Here is a 19,616-nt window from a genome sequence, read left to right on the forward strand (position 1 = left end):
TATTTTATATATATCTGCCAGTAAAAATCATGACTAAGGAAAGGAATCTCCTGCTATAAACACAAGAGAGCATTGGATGTCAACAGATGACCCCTAGCTTAAGCAGAAAATTGAGGTGAAGGTTAAATAGATGACTGCTTTTCATTAGAAAGGGACCTTGGTAAGTCATTCCAAAGTAAAAAAGCAAGAAGCAGCAAATATTAATCACAGTCTTCTCAGCATGTCAAGGACTTGACTCCTTAGTAACACCGTGGCATCACTTCCAGGATGGTGCAGACTGTTCTCAACCTCCCCTAAACATCTGGCCAGCACGGCTCTCCTTGAGAGCGCGTTGGAGGAACCGGCAGCAGTGATGTTCCTCTGCTGGCCTCCGTCTCCTCTCCCACTTGCCCACCGGAATAGGACGTACCCAGAGGGTTGCGCACTCCAGTAGTTTTCAGCAAGTGGGGCGAACTCTACCAACTCATGAACTGAGCCTAAGCCTTGATTCGGCAAAGGTGATGTGAGAAAAGGAGTAACAAAAGCACAGAGATACTGAGAGGGCAGAAGCTCTCCTCTGGCAGACATTCTCTCGAGGACAAGGAGACAGGGGCTCCAGTTCCAACACTGCAAAATGTGAGAGAAAACTTTGCCATTCTTCTCAGCTCACATCCACAGAAAGCTAACAAAGAAGGTAGAAAAAAAAATATAGGAAGTATTTGGCACCAAATGTACCTTTTTAAAAAAAACCCCAACCTCATCAGAGTTTCATGGAGGAAGAGAACTTCCCATCGCTAACACACAGGGGAAAAAATGTTTTTCTTTTAAACCATTATGATACGGTACTGATCACCGCTGTCTGAAAGCGAAGATAAATACAGCTACCCACAGTGTCCATCAGAAAGAATAATCACTTCAGAATTGCTGCACTGTCCGCCTGTATTACTTTATTTATTTAGACTGGCAATTTTGATTTAGATCATCTCGTGGTGGGAAAAACCTTGTTTGTGGCTGTTCCTGCTTATCAATCAGGAAAAAACCCTGCACCACCAAAATGTGTGTATAGCCTCTGCTGACTTCACGGAATGTGGAACATGTTCATCTCAGCTGGAGTTGGATGAGAATTAATTGCACTGTAAGATAATGCTCTTAACACTTGGCTATTTCTTTCTGGTCTGAAAACAAGCCATTCTTACGTCTTCTGTGTAAGTACTACGCAGGATTTTAACTTTTTTGTTAGTATTCTTGCAAGAATGTATTTGAATGTTCACCTGTAGTACGTACTACCACCTTTCCTATGAGATTTAAATGTAAGTGCACGTGGTTTCGTGGTGCTTTCTCATAATAATGATCTTGTACATTAAAATACCTCCCTCTCCTATTACTCCACACTATTACAACTATAAGTTTCCTGATCCAGTACGCCTACAAAGGCTGTAGACAATTTGCATGTTTTAGCTGGAAGTCCTGCTGTATTCACTTAATATGCAAAGATTAATATTTATACAAAACATTCGATCTTTTCCTGGGTGCATTAAAAAACTGCTGTTCATGCCACTACACTTAAGGTCATGCCAGTATTTCCATTATAAACTCTTCATTTACAGATACCAGGCATAAAACTCATTGTATCAAGTCACAAGGGCTTCAGAAAAACCAACAACACTAGTTGAGAAAGCTCTTCTTTTTTATTTTTCTTTTATGAAGTCCTCCAAATCTTTAAGCCTATGGAGAACCTAATTAGAGTCTATGGAGAAACCTCCAGGGGGGACAATATAAAGCATTTAATGTGTAATTTTGAGTTCCAGGGTCACGAGGTCTTAGACTCTCTCTCAGGCAGAACTCCTAGTGTTTGTGGCTCAGCCACATGAAACGTACAAAATTGTATTAAATATTTAAGTATCTCCAAAATGGATTTAATCTCTGAGACTCTTCCACTGCCACAAACTGAGCTTATTGTTTCTGAAGGTTCACACTCTGCCTGAGCTGGTAATGACAGTGGGGAAATCTCTCTTCTAAAATATGTGATCGCAGGAAGGTAACATACACAGTACAAACTGTATTACAGGATGCTTTTAGAAACGTACGCAGTGAGTTCTGGCAATCTAATCTCTCCTCCTGATGTCTGACTCAAGATGCCCTCCTTTCTGCTTTCCCTTATACGCTGAGGAGGTGAGCTGACACTAAGTTCCCTTTGATTTTTTTTTTCCTAGCACCTTTCTTGGTGCTTGTGCTTGGGATAATAGGGATAATTTTCATTTTGGCTTGCAAGTGTGGAGAATCTCAACTGTTTCTCTAACCAAGTTTGTCAAAATTTGAATTGCTTTCAAATAATCTGTACAGAAGCACCTTTGCACAGTGAAAGATGTAGGTGTCAAGATGTAGCACACGTTCCTGAAGCAGTCCTGTCTTAATTCTGGTATAAATTTACGAAGTGCCATGCATGCCACCGCTCCCCTCACTTCCCTCCTTACTTTAGGAGGATATGCCATTATCCATCCTTTGCAATACACCATCGAAACGTGCTTCTTTGAGATCAGCCTGAGATGAGAGAGCAGAGTAGCACTGAGCCTTACCTTCATGAATCCCGCCAAAGACATGGAGTTTGGGCCTTACTCGCCGCTGCACCGTGTTCAACAGTTCCACACAACCCACCCTCTGCAGCTCCTTTGGAACCCAGTCTCGAAAACCTGAGGGCAAAATGCAATCAATACCATTAATTCTCTCTATTCAGGTACGGCTTCACGTAGTCTTTCAGGAAGTCATAATTCATGGAAGGTTTATTACATTATCTGTACGCGTAACCTCTCCATTAAAGCACACAATGGCTTTTAAGAAATGTTTCACTGTCACTTTGTCTTCCTTAAGATTTCCTCCCTCCATCTGCATTAATATTTTTCTGGATGTGATTTGTTTCTTTAAACTACAGGTTTAAACTCATTTTCCACCTTGAAACCCTGGGACATTTATTCCCGGCACTGCTGCAGATTTTTCTTCCCTTTCCCCTGGCTCTTACAGCCGTCAGCTTCCCAAGCCAGCTACCTGGTTACTCCAGAAATGAAATGCTTCAGGAAGATCGCTGATCTATGACCCAATACCTCTGCCACCCCAAAGATTTAAAATACAGTCTCCCACAATTTCCTGAAGACCACAGTCTGCGTGGGTCAGGTGGCTTCTGAGTCCCTGGTCACCAACAAGCAACGTAGCAAAACAGCTTCCAACAAGCTAGTGCCGATTGACTACACTGCCACTCAGTCTATGGATAATATGGAAAAATGCACAAAACCTAAATAGAGAAGTCTGCTGCCTGGCCTGGCACTGATGAGGCTCCGCAGGGCAAGAATGAGGAGTAATAAAGGGGAAATTGGGAACCACATCCAACTGTAGCACCATTCTACTGACTTTAAAGTAATTGCACCCTGTGCCAAGTTTATCCCAGGTAGTGAAAACATGTTGTGACATGAACTTGACTGAATTTTGGAGAACAAAGAGCCCAGTTACAAGGCTCTACGTCCCTTAATATTTAGGTAATTTAAAAAGCAGCATTTAGTTGATATAATTATGCAGGCTGAGACCTAGACACCCTCCTTCTACGCACAGCAGTAGCACCTCATCTGTGTTTGTAGTTAAAATATGATGCACCAACCATTTGAAATTCAACTTCGTTATCTCCATCAAAACTAAAATTTAAGTATGCCTATTCAATTAAAGCACTCATTAGTGTCTTCAGCATGACGGTTTTTCTGTACCAACCCAATTCAGAGCAGAAGGATTAGCAATCCATTCAAAACAGCACCCATGAAACTTTATAAACGTGCTTGTGGGGGTTTTTCTTGCTTCTTTGGGAAAATAAACAGACGAAGAGAGTGCTATTCCAAGCGTTGGTTTTCAACATTCAGCGCGCTCCGCTGTCAGCGGATGGTGTACCGCTGATTTGTCGAGTAGCTCTAGGAAGATTGCAGACAATTTGCAGATCGTCTTACAACATTCTCTGAGTAGTGTTAAAAAGTTAACCAGGATATAAAAGCAGTAATAAGTACATTTCTGGTCAGAAGCTTTCTGGATGTTTTTTTCCTTTAGCTCTGTTGAGATTGCTGACTTCTAATGGTGGTACAAAGCATAAGCATGGATTAATTCCTGACTCCACGGTCGCCGAGAAGCTCTACGAGAGCACTGAGCCAGCCCGGTAGCACTTAAATGCTGTTTTGTAATAGCACCTTGCAATGCTGGGAAGTTGGGGTTTTTTTTATATTCACTACCATCTCAAAAGTCAGTGACTTCACGTGATCACATGATGATCTGACCCTTTGGATTTCAAGAGGTTACTAAAACCCTGACAAAAGCACAGACAACTAACAACGGTAATGAAGAAGAGACTGACACACTTTCTCAGCCTGAGAAGACACATTTATAGAAGGCAGATGGTTGTGGTAAACCCACCTGAAATATTTAAAATATGGTCCTAGACTGCTTGCCACATGTGTCTTAAAGAAAAGCAGTAAATAATATGTGACACTATCTTACAGATAGGGAAAAACCAGTGGGAATTTTCAAACGGTTTTAGTGTGGGCTCCAATGACTTTAGATAGGCCAAACCTGAGTAATCCTGCCTCTGCTGAACAATCATCTTAGTGTCTGTTTGAGACCATCAGAAGTTAGTTTAGAACTTAGAATTAAGATGGGGATGGGTGAATTACTCACCGACGGGCAAGCAAAGTTTAACTAAACAAAAATTTCAACTACTTAATGAAAAAACAAATCATGCATTCAGACTTGTGCTCACCTATCGCTAATTTGAGTAAGGAACTATCATCTGAGAACGATTTTATTCCTCCACAAATGTGCTGAAGCCAATTAATATCTTCAAAACTACTGTTACATAATCTAATTATCAAGGAGAATATGTGACTGCACGCTCCCGGACTCTTGATTGTGTAATTATAACCTTAAGGAAACACGTCACTGTAGTGGAAAAATGCTTTAAATGTTTTAGTCCATCTCTGAAAAGTCATATGGGATTGGAAACTGTCTGTCAGATGAATATTGTTCTTAAATACAATGTCAAACTATAATGGCTAGGGGATCAGATATTCGATCTTCCCTAGTTGAGTTTAACTAAGAATTTTTATTAAGAAAACACCTGGAAGTTCAACAGCTCTGCTACGTGTAATCATCACTTTACACTTCTTCCAAAAAGGCCTTTTTGTTCACAGTTTTGAGTTAGGGTGTGGTAACAGTCCAGCTTATAGCATTATCAATTTTGCTTATTCTGAAAGTAAAATAATCACACACAGCTTTTGTTTCACTTACCAAGGGGAGGTCCATGTGTCATTAGTATATCAATTCCCTCGGGAATAAGGTTCCACTTGTCTAGCAAAGACTGACCTCTGGGTAGGTTAAAGCCCCATCCATTAAACCACGGTGTCCTTTAGGGGAAAATAAGATGAACTGCATCAGTGTAAAATGAGAATCTCTTCCCTTCTTCAATTTTTCTGAACAGAAATAATTTCCATACTTCAGAGATTACTTGCAGACAGCCTTTTTGTAGGGGATGTCACTAAAACAAACTGGTTCAAATACATGCACACACTTAACCCATACATTTTAATTTAGATTAATATCCTATGCTCTTTTTGTACAAGAGTATTCAGCCCTTGGGGGGGTTATCCACCAGAGAGAAGGGAAATAAGTTAAAATAACACAGGCTAAATCTAAAGCTTTTTTCCAAAGTTTGGGGCCCTTCAAACATAAAAACTCTTTCCTTATGATACGTACCAAACCAAACAAAAATCTCAGGAGATTTTGGAGGCAAGAGGCAATTTCCCACCACACAAGGCAGCTCGTGGGTCGCAGCTCAACAGGAAGGCTGTATGATGCAGTGGCTATAAGCACCGGTATTACACTAAACTCAATCCTGCTCTTTTTAGCAGCTTTAATGTCAGAACGTTGTCACGTAACTCAGCTTTGAACCCCTGAGCCTCCTAGAAGTCTGGAGCGTACAACGTTTAGCCTCACAGTAACTTTTTGAAGGAATCTTATAGTTTAAAATTCATTTAGTATTTCTTAAGGAAAACCGAGATCCTCAGCCTCCACCATCATAGCATAGCGTTGCTCAGAGACGGTTTATCCATCAGCCCAGGCACGTCGTAATGAAAAGCAGACCTTCCTGGAGTACCTTTTCAATGTATAACAGCCAAATGGAACCATTTTGACACAGGTTTACTATAACAAAGCCTTTCCTTATCAAGTAGGTACACAGAGCGAATGTTCTGAAGAGATACAGTAATATTTACACTTGTTATTAACAACTTTCTGTAAAGCTGTTAGTACTGTACTAATTTTAAGAGTTTTCGTCCATGGGTGTGTTTCCTAGAGATCGGGCAACAGATTTAGGCTGGGTTGCTTCATTTTCTAGGCAGGACACTCCTGTCCTAGCCCTAGACATTTGGGGGCACCTTTCTGAGCGTTCATGCGACTCCTGCAGTCTTCTGGGCACTGCAGTTCTGAAAACAAAAAATGAAATCCGGGGGAAAAAAAGTAACCACAAACCACCCTTAAAGAAAAGCGTACCTGTTAAAGAGAGACCATTAAGAGTCCTACATCATTTCATTATGTCATCTGCCTCCTGCGCCCTCTAAATTATGCATTTTCCAGCCTCAAATATGCATTTAAAGTGGAAATTAAAAAAATCTCTCTAATATTTATTTTTTGTAATTAAAGTATTTTGTTTTCCAGAGACACTAATTTGACGAGTGAAGATTATTACCCAGTTATATGTATGGTCTGAATTCCTGACAATCGGCAGGACGGGAAAACAGCAGGCGCTGCTAATGCAGGAGCAGGAAGGTCACTGGTAACAAATCATAGACCTATCCCATGCAGTCCTACCGCCTACTCATACTACACACATACAGGAACTTGTTCAACCTAGCAGACTTCCTGGATGCTCCCTAACAAAAGATGGGAAAGTCAGATGTTCGTTAAACATCTTAGGCGAGCTGTGGGTTCCTCAGGTGCAAGGCAATGACACTCTGCCCCTCTCTGCACTGGGTGAAACACCGACCCAAGGGGGTAAGGTGTAAAGGTCAGCGTACCGCACAGGAGGTTTGTATGCAACCGAATTAAAACTGAAGCACGTGTCTGAGCTTTAACTAAATCACAAGTGTTCCTGCTTTTGTATGACTGACCTTTCTGAAAGACGTATCTAAATTTCCTTTCCCATAACGTTCCTAGGTTTTAACTTATCAAGATTATTGTAACCTTCAGGGCTGCACTTAAATTTAAAATATGGTTTGGCTAAACTTTCAGCTGCTTAAAAAGACAAACACGGCGCATAGGTTGAACTTTTCACTGTCAATTAACGATTCTTTCCCCACTTGCATTTCTCCTGCAGATACTACTGTAGTTATTACACCATAGTTAAACCTGAAATGTGAAACCACATCTGTGATCTCTCTAGAGCTCTTTGGAGACTACGACCACGGAAAAAAAATGGATTTGTCTGCAGGTTTTTTATTTTATTTGCTTCTGAAGCACTGGGGGAAGGGGAGGAGGGGAATCTGAGCTCCACTATATGCTTCATTCACCAGGCCCTGTAATTAGCTGTGACTAACAGGCACCACATGGGAATCCACTTGTAAGGAAACTTTGGAGAAACCTTCCCCATTATGTAGCACTGTGCACAAAAACGATGGTAAAGTACTTCTTTAATACACTAAGTACTTTCATATGAAATGAGTGTATCGGAGAGAAGAGAGCGAATGACTGGAAGAATGCCTGGATTGCAGGTTTCGGTTGCAGGCACTGAAAACACAACCCTGCACGGCATGCTCCATGAGAGCGCGGCGCCCTGACCAGGCAAACCCTGCGGCTCCGAGGTGGCTCAGGCCTCACCAGAAAGCCAAGAGGAAAGAGGATGTGCCCAGAACACCACCAAGAAGAAGAAACGGCTTTATGGCACAAATCCGGTTGTAGCTGAGATCATAGGGAAGGTCACCCCTGTTTGCACTACGCAGCGTTGCGGCGCAGACAAAAGGGAGTTGATGTAGTGGGAATCCCACCAGCGGACTGATGAATAGTTGTTTATCCCCCACAAAATTTAAATGAGTGCAGGAAAGACAAAGCCTGCACTGTAGGTAGGCAGCATCTTATCAAGGGAGAGTGCATAAGGATACTTTACTCTTATTAGTGCCCTTTTTAGCAGACATTAAGAGTTAAGTAGAGAATTGCTCTCAACTTCTAAATAATTTAGAGGAAAAAACCTGTAGGAGTAGTTCCGTGCCTTCTGCAACATCTTCTTAGGCTGATTATTTACTGGGAGAAATCACCTCGTATCTAGGAAGAAATGCCTGTAACGAACTTTGGATGCACCCACCCACCTGTGGTAGGTCGCAATCAGGTGCAAATAGTTAGTAAAGTCTAATTAGTCATGAGTAACCGTATTTAAGATCTGACATGTTTTTTGTTCCTATGAAGTTCTAAGCAAAGTATTTCAGTTAACCCCTAAAAACATAAATAGTATACTTCATTTTCAAGTAGCTGACAGGAAAAGAAAGCCATCAGCTGCTGAATAATGCCACAAGGGAGGCACAGACATAAAAACCACATGGATTAGCAATGAGAGATTACAAATGATTTTGTCATTTTATGTTTGACGGACCAGAACGTTTCCTCATACCCGCTGCACAGCGTGACATGGGTCCGGCTTGCCTCGCGTTTCAGCCCGCATCCGGAAGAACCAAATTGAGCCTCTGCTCGTCAGAACCATGCCGCACAGCACCCTTGACGTGCCAGCACACCGTCACGGTAATTCCTGATCCCTGGCTCACCTGACAGCTCAGCCCTCCCCTGACTGCAAAGCTTCCTTATCACTTAGGGAGAGCAGTTACGCTGGCACCAGATGTGACACAGGGAATATCCTCATGAAAGGCAGACACCTGGCCCATCGCTACTCTCTTCAGTTCTTCATTTCTAGGCAGAAATCCCCACAGATCCCCCTCCACCTGGCATTTTGGAAGTTACATTTTCTGCAATTAAAAGAACGCTTATGCAGTAGGCTGCGTGTTACCTTCATACCCTGTGCTGCAAGAGACGCAGACATCCTGACATAATAGCGAGAAGGAGGGGATCTTAAGTTTCACGACAAGATTCACCCTCCCTGTGCAGGTGTTTGCAGAACACCCGGGCAAGACACACATCCATCTGCTTTCAACGGCAGAGCGCTGCCTCTTCAGGAGGTGATCAGGTCACTTCTCCCAAGTGACTTTGTATGGTTCTACTACTGAACTATTAAGAAAAAAAAAATAAAGCAGAGTGATGGGAGCGTTATTTTGCCACAGAATCTCAGCTGCTCCTTGGTGTGTACACCTCTGAAGCAACACTGTCCCACAGGGGATAAGGCGACACAAGGTCACGGCCAAGTTCATCCAGTTGATACAGGAATTACAAATCCTTCTGGAACATTTTTAAAGGATGGTATCTCCTACTACCTACTTTCATCTCTTCTCTGGCTTATGAATTTAATGACCTGATCCTCAGAGTTCAACGGTAAATGTACAATGAGACTTTCTAGATGCAGGTTTTCCTTTTACCTCCACCGGCAAATCCATTTACTTCAATAGTTGCTTCTAAACAGGATTAGAAAAAATAAATTATACCTCCGTTTTTAATCCCGTGTACTCATCCATTTTTAAGGCTACCCAGCAATTTTATCGTTAATCCAATGAGTAATGTGCACAGGAAGGCAAAAGATCTCGGTCTGTCTCCTTCCCCAGGACAATAGCCGAGGGGGGTGTCCAAAACGCATCGCAGCAGGAAGCGCTTCCACACAGCTAATAACGCAACGCTCTTGATTTCTGTCAGCCTTCAAGCTGAACGCACAGACCTGGCTCATGAGGGAGAGAGACCGTTCCGTTAGCAGAACAAAACCGATGGGACAGGATCCTGAAGGCACCCCTGGTTACAGCACTAGCCTAGAGACAGATCCCAGAGTATCTGAGGCAGCGCGAGCCGAAAGCCGCGGCGGCTCAGCCAGCTAGCAGAGAACACGCCGCAAAGGCGGGGGGTAGGTGGCCTTTGTGCACAGAAGAGAAAAGCCTTTCAATCCTCTTCCCTCCATCCCGAGCGCCGCGCACAAATATTTGCCAGGGCAGAGCAGCATGCACGTGCCCGTCTCCATTCAGTCCATGGGCAGAGCGTGCCTGGTGGGAATACACAGAAAGGGACTGTAGCGTGGGGCGAGGGAGACGGGATAAAGGAGAGCATGTGTAATCATGGAAACAAAAGGCTGAGTAGGGCAAGCGCACAATGTGTTAAGCAAGCACATTTTACAAGATAAGAGCTTCTATAAAGGCTCTGAAACTCGCCTTCCGTGCTACAAAAGCGTTTTTTCTGGTTAGGCTCGTTCTTACAGTGAGTATTCAAATGCTTTCTCATAATGTAACAACCACCAGGAAATCTTAAAGGCTAAACGATTTCCTTGTTATATGTAATGTTGTGTCAGTGAAAGGGTCTGGTGGCTCGAGCCGTGTTTCATTCCCACTAGCGTTTACCTGCTGCGCCTCAGCGTCCCATTTAGAAAGTGAGGACAATAATACACAACTGAAAAAAGCATCAAGGGGTCTGGTTCCTTGGGATTTGCTTACCCTGCATCTTTGAAGAGCTGAAGCTCTCACTGAAGTGGGTTATCAGTACTGGCATGATGTGAGCCACGGTACTGTATGCATCTCCTTATTACTGACCTGCACTGTGGTCTGTAAAACACAGCTCTGCTATTTTTACAAGGTTACAAAAATCTGAAGACTCAACAGCTGCTGGTAATGGGGTTTTTTGCAGATTTTATCTCTGTCTTCCAACTTGCATGCTACAACTTCTCAACACTTGCTGGTTGTCTAAATGACAAGCCCTGAGAAACACAACCCCCACACATGTAGAGGCAGAGTCCACGTGGCACCTTTTCTCTACGAAGCGGTCATCCACAATGAAAAGTTCCAGGGATCACCAACTAGTGTGACCTGGTATGCTCCCTGCACCAAGCTCTTACCAATTCCTACCTCACATTGTACATTCTGGGGTTTTGGCTTAGACAGAGGAGACCCGTGCTTGGACCTGTGAGAGGCAAGAGAAAAGGCCAGGACCTTGACGCTGCCATTTGGCATGTTCCATGGATGTGCTGGTCTGGACCAGATTATCACCTAACCCAGGGACAGATACGGGAGTCAACAGAGCTTTAGCCATTCATATATGGCTGGAAAACAGTATGTGAAAAGAGTTCCCTCCTGCGTCTCGCAGTTCTTCCCTCTCACTCTCTGCATTTGCTGCCTCAACTTTTCCTGACAGGAACCTGAGCTCTGGTCCCCAAATCTAAAGCCTGCTACTACCTCTGTGGATACCTTCCAGGGTTTGGTTCCTCTGACGGCCCATACCAACCACTGGCATCGTCTATCCTGTGTCTTGGTCAGGGATGCATTTTGCAGCCGGGATATAAAACATCTGCTCAGTTCACATGTTTGTGTTAACACCACAGACAGCACTTCCCACCACAACTGTCTTCTGTGGGGAAGACTATTTAAAAAAAACACACACAAAAACCAAAACCAAAACAAACAAGCCCCTCTCCAAAGAAACAAAAACCCCAACCAAAACCAAAACAGAAGGCAGTTATGTGAAGAAACACATAAAAACATGATCACGTTTAAGAAACTTGAGGCCAAAGGTGCGGCCAGACAGGAGATTAAAACGCCAGCGATGTCATGAAGGATCACAAGACACGGAGGACAGCAAGATGCAGGGCACAGGGGGAAAGAATATACAGTGAAGCAGAGGAGGGGATGACACCAGGCAGCCAGGGATACTGGAAGGGAGTAGATGAATTTTTAAAGTTTATGACTCAGACAACCTTTGCTTAAGTGTCTGAATTGTTCATCAAATAGGAAATTTCCTCCAAATCTTCTGAGGTTTTCCAATCCCTAACTGTATTGCAATTATTTTATTTAGGGCTTTACTTAATGAGATCTGGGAGATATTTTAATATCCCCAAAATATGAAAATAATTCAGACTTGACTCAAGGGCTAATTTCATTCTACTTTTAAAAAGAACAGCATTGCAAAGGCCTACTAAAAGAAGCTGGTATTAGACTCCACATATTTCTGTGCTGCAGATGGTTGAGGATAGCCTGAAGGACAGACCTGGTCTAAGCCAGCACCAGCCTCAGCGGGGCCCATACAGTGAGTATGGTGATGGGAACACTGTGGCAGCAGCTCAGGCCTAGGAAGTACCATGCTGGACTGATCTGCAGAACTGCTTCTCGTTCCAGAGTGGGCACATTCTCCCCGTCATTCCCATACTGCATCCCACGTGCAGGGTACATGCAGCCTTGAAGTGTTGAAGGATGCTGCAGTATTGAGAAGAGCTTGAACCCCTCCAATTTTTAGGGTAGAATTTTGCTGTCTTTGTAGAAACATAGAGAATCATACAATATCTATCTAGAGGCAGGAGCTCTCTAGCCCCGAAACTCACCACAACATAAATCCAATGTCCATTCTAAGGGACGTGCCAGGGTGAAAGAGGAAAGAAAAGGAACAAAAACCTAACAGCTGGCTGAAATTTTGATTCAATTTTGCTCAACCACTGTGCATGTTATAGAACGATGCTTGGTTTCTTCTAGTAAACACAATCATCATATGCTAGTTGTACTACATCTTTAATTAGTTTTCTATATGCCTCTTATTATCCACGCAGGACATGTGAATTGACAAAGCTTCCACCCCAGGTAGATCTGGACAAGGGCTTTACTGGTAGCCCTGTTTCTGCAATGACAACACCAACTGAAGTAGAGCACAAGCAAAAGTGAAGTAAAGACTTCTCCACAATACACAGGTATTTGTGCATATTTCTGATTTTTGCATGTGTTTGACAAGTAAAAAAGCAAAATCTCTACAGGTGTAGTTACATCCGGTATCTTCTGTTGACTATTTTATGTATTTACAAAAGTAGCATTTGGAAAATACTAACTGAAAGATGTCTGCCTTTAAAACAAGGAAGTTAACGTTTCAGCGAATTGTGAAATAAATGTTGCCAGATAGAAGTCAGTATAACAAGTAAAACACTGGAAAGAAGTTATGCCTGCCTGCTGTATTGGTGAATTTAGTTCTCGTTCCTAAGAAACAGCCTCTAGAAACTTCATGTTTTTGAATGCTACTGAAAACTGAATTCTTTAGCATCGCTAGAGTTTCTGTAGTACCTCCAAAAGGCTGTGCTGGTGTCAGAGAACCACATGACTGCTTTTTCATTAAGAAATGCCGAAGCCACAAACCAGCAGAATTCCAGGTAGATTATTTATGTGTTGTTCCAGCACTGTTGCATACCTTCACACCCGCACCCAATGCTGCTCTGGGTATATTAACAATGACACCGACATGAAAGGTGAGCCTTCCCCCAGAGGATTAGTTTCGCCTGGGAACTCCCTAAGAGCCACCAAGCCAATGTGCCCATCCATGGCTACCCAGAGGGTCCATTCCCAACCGCCACCCTGCAACCACCATCACTCCTTGTACTGGCTCCAGTTCCTGCAGGCCCCATCCATTTCAGTCCTGACTAACAAAGGAGAAGTCATCCCAATGGGTAAGTCACCCCATGGCACAAAGCCCAGATGCAGATGATGGAGGAAAAAGCAACAGCGGGGCTACCTGAAAGCATGTAACTTTTTCTCACTGTTGTTCTCTGCAGATAACCCTCTGAAAACGAGAGACTTGCTGTTTTGTGTTTGCAGGAATACCTACGAGATGTCACAGCTATGTTTTGAGCCACCATAGGAATGAAACCCATCATCAGTATGCTTAGCCTCTCACGGTAAAACTGTGGTTACTACATACCTAGAAAAGAACTCAAAATTAACCTGAGGTAGAAAGTCTCTCAAACAGTGGGATTACACCAGAGCTGAATTGAGTTTTGCCTTTTTTTTTCCCCTGCATTGCTTTAGAGCTTCTCATATAACACACCTCCATGCTCTAGCACATAAAAGCAAGAAGAAAAGATTTTGGGGTTTGTGCCTTAATGTTCTGGATGTCTGGGATGCCCTTGCTTTTCCTGATGTAATTTCCAGAGTTAAGAAATCAGTTTGTTGTTTCTGAAAAGTAAAAAATAGCCAAAAAGCACAGAAAGCACAAACCACGTCACGTGTACAAACCACTAAGCACAAACCTACATCACAACCACAGGAACTCAAGGGCTTTCAAGAACTCGTTTCAAGCACCTTCCAAGTAATGATTAATTCAACCCCAGGACAGTCTAGACAGAGCACTGAGGCACTGGGTAGAACTAGGTTGACTACACCAAGAATAAATTTGCCAAAATGTATGCCTAAGTAACTTGCTTAAAGTGAATCAGATGGTACACACAGAATGCCACCCTCCATCATCTTCACTATTAGTCTTCAACAATAAGTCAATTATTTTTATCTACTCCAGTGATTTGAAATCAGGCAAGGAGACTGCTTATTGCCAGATGGTGCTGTTTATCTATAAATACCTCCACTATTTTTATTTATGTTTTGCTTAAAATGCAACTTAGCATTCTTCATGAAGAAACTGAAATTTTCCAGAATGCCTGGAAGGAAAACCAAACCAGCTTCACATGTATGAGTTTTCCACGCACACATGGCCCACGATATTTAATTGTAGGAACTTGTAACATAATCTTTTGAAAATTTACAGAATGGAAACAGTTATAATTAGGCCACAGGATGCTCTTTTTTTGTTTGAAGTCTGTGCTACCTTCCGTTTCAGTTTATTCTTGAAGCTGGATGTGAAGTCACTTACCCCCTCACAAACCAGATGAAAACAGCCAAAACAACCTGAGAGTTTCCACTGTCACAACGCATGCTTATTTGGCATTTAGGTATGGTTTAAAATATCACAGCTGGACTTTGGGCGATAATACTGGTTTACTATTTAATTATAGGTTTTGGGAAATGTCATGTATTTAAAAGATATGCAGATTTGCTTCATTTCATTTATTACCACCTTTGCTTTGTGCAGAAATTTAACACCTGGCTACTCAAAATTTCACCTTTACTGAAAACTGTGATCCTGCTTTGGAGTCTGCAGGGGAGGAAAGTGTGCAACTCCTGCCCAGTCTTCACCAAAACCATTGCTGCTTACTTCGTAAAATTCTGTCAACCAAGAAACTAAAAAAAAAAGTCAGATGGGGAAAGGGTGATCATAAATCTCCAAATGCATATCACACCTCCTCCTCAGCACAGGCAACCTCTGGAGACTTGTATGCAAACAAAGTTCACACATACAAAACTCCTATACTTGATATTACACGCATACAACATGTGAGTAGATATATATGTATATATTTATAAAACTACATTCACCTCCTGTTGCTCTGCCTGTGACAAGGAGTCCAACAAATAACTTGAAGAAAATGGCACAGTGCACTCTCCAACCAATGAAAACTCCAACTGCTGTAGCACTCAAGCATGACCCCAGTAATATAAGATAACATTTTCAGGTTATTACCTGGAGGAGCTGTCTTATGTATGAGCCAATTTAGCAAATCAATTAAAGTAATGCAGCTGGTTGATCAACAGATGAACACAAAGAAAAAAAATGACAGAAGAGACCGGGGAAAAAAACCATGAGGGTCATAAGAGAAGCAGAAGCTGCCGAAAAGGCTGCAGAGAGCATTTGGCATCACAGAGGAAAAAGGAGCATTATTTTAATTGAAAAGGATCTGTTTAAGCATGGGTCACCCACTTCTGTTGGCTTCAAGATCATTAAACAAGGGGGTCAGATTACATGCAGGTCAATTTACACAACATTTCATTTTAGGCTCACCCACCTTCCTGTTGTCCCTTCAAAGAAGTTTGTGGCAGATGCAGATTACCACAGACTGAATGAGAGTTAATTTGACTCTTCTGGTGAAAAAAAAACCTAACATGAAAACTTTAATTAGAAGCCATCACAGCATTTTTACCTCAGTATCAGTGACTCCACCTCATCAACAAAATGCTATTCATGCTTTTAAGTTCTCACCTGGATGAAGAGAGGGTTTTGACCCCCCCCCATCTCTCCAAGGCAACACCTAATTCACCCTCAAAAGGGTGTTAGTGGGACATAATGAAGTGCAAGCAAGCAGCAGCAAAAGAAAAAAAAAAAAAAAAAAGAAGAGATGTCTTTCTCGCCAACCACCAGCCAAAACTCCAGGTTTTATGGGAAGCCTGGGTTGCCTCCTACTTGGACTGCCAGGTAGTTCAGATCCCTCTGCGCTGCCGGCTGACCAAACCGAACAGCAAATCCCCAGCCCCAGTCAGGGGCACAGTCCAGTGCACAGTGTGCTGGCACCATCACGCTTCTGGTGCTGTGAATCCCATGCTATGGTTCCACAATGACATATTCATCCCTTGGGATCACGTACACTCGTATTTTTAAAAAATTACGCTTCCAAAGAAAAGTTGTGAGCTCATATTCCAAGTTCTCACCTGAAGTAAATTTTTACTGATGAGTTACAAGCCTATGAACTGGTGGTTTATAATAGAAAGGCAGACTGACATTTAAATAGACTGGCACTAGAATAATGGCTTTACATTAGTATTTTATGGGAGGCTGAATAACCACAGAGTTAACATACTGTATTTTCTGGCAATAAAAAAATCTGTTGAAAACAAAAGGTCATTTTATTTGATAATGTAAACGAATCAGATTTGTATTGTATGGTCAAGAGAGTAGGGGAAAGATTAATTCTTAGAGAAGAAGTCAATATATCAGGATGGCTAGGATTGGTTTGGTTTTAATTCTTCAACCGTGCTGTAAAACCTGCGGTTCATAACCCACAGCCGTATATTCCTGTACGCTGTAGGTTTTCATACAGGCCCCGGAGTCCAGTCTGATCTGATAAAAATCTGAAACTTGCAGTAGGCCATTATGTGGGCAAACTATTCATTTTATATTCACCTCCTTGTCGTGTCAGTGCAGAGGTCATCTAAAGAGGGGGCCTAATTAATCAAACTGTCAGAGCCAATGAGGAGGAGCATGTTAATAGGACTTTTATTTCACCCAGGAAAGCAGTGGTCTGACAAGAACCAGAAAATATGGCCTTGATGTTGCTGTTTATTAGCAACGCTGAGATCAGTGGTAATAGGTGCCAAGCAGCCTATGTTTGATAAAGTGCTGAATGTCAAGAACCTGCACCAACTAGAAATTAGACTGAAACGAGGCAAGAATTTCAGCATATTGATAGCTACTGGAGACCAGGTAGGTTTGGATGTAATCACAAAACCAGAGCCTGCACAGGACATGTTCTTGTTTCTTCAGAAAAAAACCCAAAACCAACCCCAAACAAAAAACCTCCACCAAACTACCTCTCTGCCTCCAAATACAAAAACCCACCAGCTATTTTCCTGCACTCAAAGGTGAGGCTTTGCAATACTTAACTCTTATTTGGCATTCATGGCTTTAAAGTGAGAAAGGTTAGATTTTGATTGGATATCAGGAAGAAGTTCTTCCCAGAGAGGGTGGGGAGGCACTGGGACAGGTTGCCCAGAGAAGCTGTGGATGCCCCATCCCTGGAAGTGTCCAAGGCCAGGCTGGATGAGGCTTGGAGCAACCTGGTCTAGTGGAAGGTGTCCCTGCCCATGGCAGGGGGGTTGGAACTGGATGGTCTTTAAGGTCCCTTCCAATCCAAACCCTTCCAGGATTCTATATATAGGCAAACAGTGGCACTAGCACAGAAAAGCCCTAACTTTGGCACAATAGTGCTGCACTTGAAGGACTGCCTTGATGGGATCCCATAGTGGTATAAGGCCAGCACACTGGTACGGCCCTACGTCCCATCCCTTGAGAGAACTGGCAGGGCTGTGAATGGTCTAAGACTGGTTTAACATTGACACTAACTGATCCAGACCCACGCAGAGGCTGCATCAGACGAAGGAAGGACGGCACAGGTAGCAGCTAGGTCTGTGCACCTCTTGCCTATGTTAGATTGGGCACTCAATGGGTTAAACCCTGGCCCCACAGAACACAATGATAATGCTAAAATAGATGTGGTGAAGATTTAACTTCCTACCCAAAGCCTTTCCACAAAACCGATGTTCTTAACACAAAGTGCATGCCCATAGTAAAGAAGAAAATGTCTAAAAGAGAGTGAGTGGGAGATACAAGAGATGCTCACAGTTTTTGAAGGGCACTGGACTCATTTTAGCAGCAGCCACGGCATTTGCTGTGTGGGTGATATATGTAAAATTTTAAATTAATTATTTTAGTAATGCACCCCTACGTGATTTCACAGTCTGCAATGTATTTTATACTTCAGGCCATGGTAGGTTTTATAATTAACTACTTTCTGAAGCCATTTTAATTAATTTTTTTTCCCCTTAACACCATTATTTCCAAATGAAGAGAGAGCCAACATTAAATAGCCTTCTAAATAGAGAGCTGCAGGAACCTACTCTTGGAGGATAAAGCCCTCAGAATCACACCCCTAGCAATGGCCACAAAAAAGGTTTAAGCCTAGAACGCAGCAGCCGAAAGGAAATGTGCTGCTGGAGGGGAACCCTGGACACCAACGGGGCATGCAAGTCCCTGGCTAAGCCAAAATCTTTCTTGGTGGAAGAGGAAAGCTGTTGTGTTTACGGCTGCTGCCATGGATCCAAATATCCTCATCCTGAATGATCTCTTTTTTTTTCCCAGGCCTGAGAATACTCCATTGTCTGGATCTTCCTCTTAAAGCCAGCAATACTAAAATTGGAAGCAAATGATGCAGAACTGAGTTCTGTGCCCCCTCACTGGGGTGAGTCAGCCTCCCGGCAGCCACGCTCCATGCCGGGGCTCCCAGCGGGCTGCCAGAGGGGCAGGAGCCAGGGCAGCCCTGCCTTCTGCGCCGTGGCCAGCTGTCCCTCACCACTCCATCTACAAACACCAGAGACCTGCAGGAAGATGTTTATCTGCTACCCGTCCTGAACTGAGTTTAGATCGGTAAGCGCTAAAGCATGTGACGTTATTTTCTTTCGGTGGCAAAACCACTTGGAAAACCCCCTGCTTCCCTCCTGAGCCTTCCTTGCTCTGTCAGGCCACAGGCACCACTCCTTCCGGTGGCGTTGGTGAGACTGTGATGGGGTCGCCGACATCACCCGTGTTTAAAAAGGTTGGAAGATCTTTTTGTTTCATTTCCCTTACAGCAACAGCACAAATAAGGGACTGGAGAACAGCAGCACTGGGCTCAGGAACGGTTATTGGGGGCCGGAACTGCTTCTCTGATGGGAAAACTCAATTAAAGCTTTACCATCAAACTCCACCTTTACAGATAACAATGCACTCCCACCACAAAAGAAACATACGAAGTGTAATTAAGACACTCTTCCCTTCCTAATCTGTTGCTGACAATTTCCTTTTGAATGGTTAAAATTGTATTTATTTCCCCTTACTGTTTCATACTTTCTAATTGCAACAACTTGAGGCATGCCCCCTATACTGAATATATTGAACAGAAAACATGACGGATTGAAAATAAATGCAGAAAGCTCAAAAGCAGTCCAAACGACTACCTTTTGGAGCTTTTAATGGCTGTTTTCCCAGCTAAAAGAAAATATAAATGTTGGTGGGTAAAAATCTTAAAGGTTACGAGCCCCATTTTT

General features: G+C 42.9%; 1 protein-coding gene across 1 annotated transcript in view; it reads right to left on the bottom strand.

Annotated features, from left to right (window-relative positions):
* MPPED2 (metallophosphoesterase domain containing 2) overlaps positions 1-19,616 on the bottom strand; it is a 50,378-nt gene that overhangs the window by 860 nt on the left and 29,902 nt on the right. Inside the window, exons 3-4 of the mRNA XM_010159352.1 lie at positions 5,290-5,405; positions 2,556-2,669 (exon numbers count right to left, since the gene is read on the bottom strand). Of these exons, the coding sequence (XP_010157654.1) occupies positions 2,556-2,669; positions 5,290-5,405 (230 nt within the window). The remainder of the gene's footprint in view (positions 1-2,555; positions 2,670-5,289; positions 5,406-19,616) is intronic.

This window comes from Eurypyga helias, unplaced genomic scaffold (assembly GCF_000690775.1).
Source record: "Eurypyga helias isolate BGI_N326 unplaced genomic scaffold, ASM69077v1 scaffold24279, whole genome shotgun sequence".
Taxonomy (NCBI): Eukaryota; Metazoa; Chordata; class Aves; order Eurypygiformes; family Eurypygidae; genus Eurypyga; species Eurypyga helias.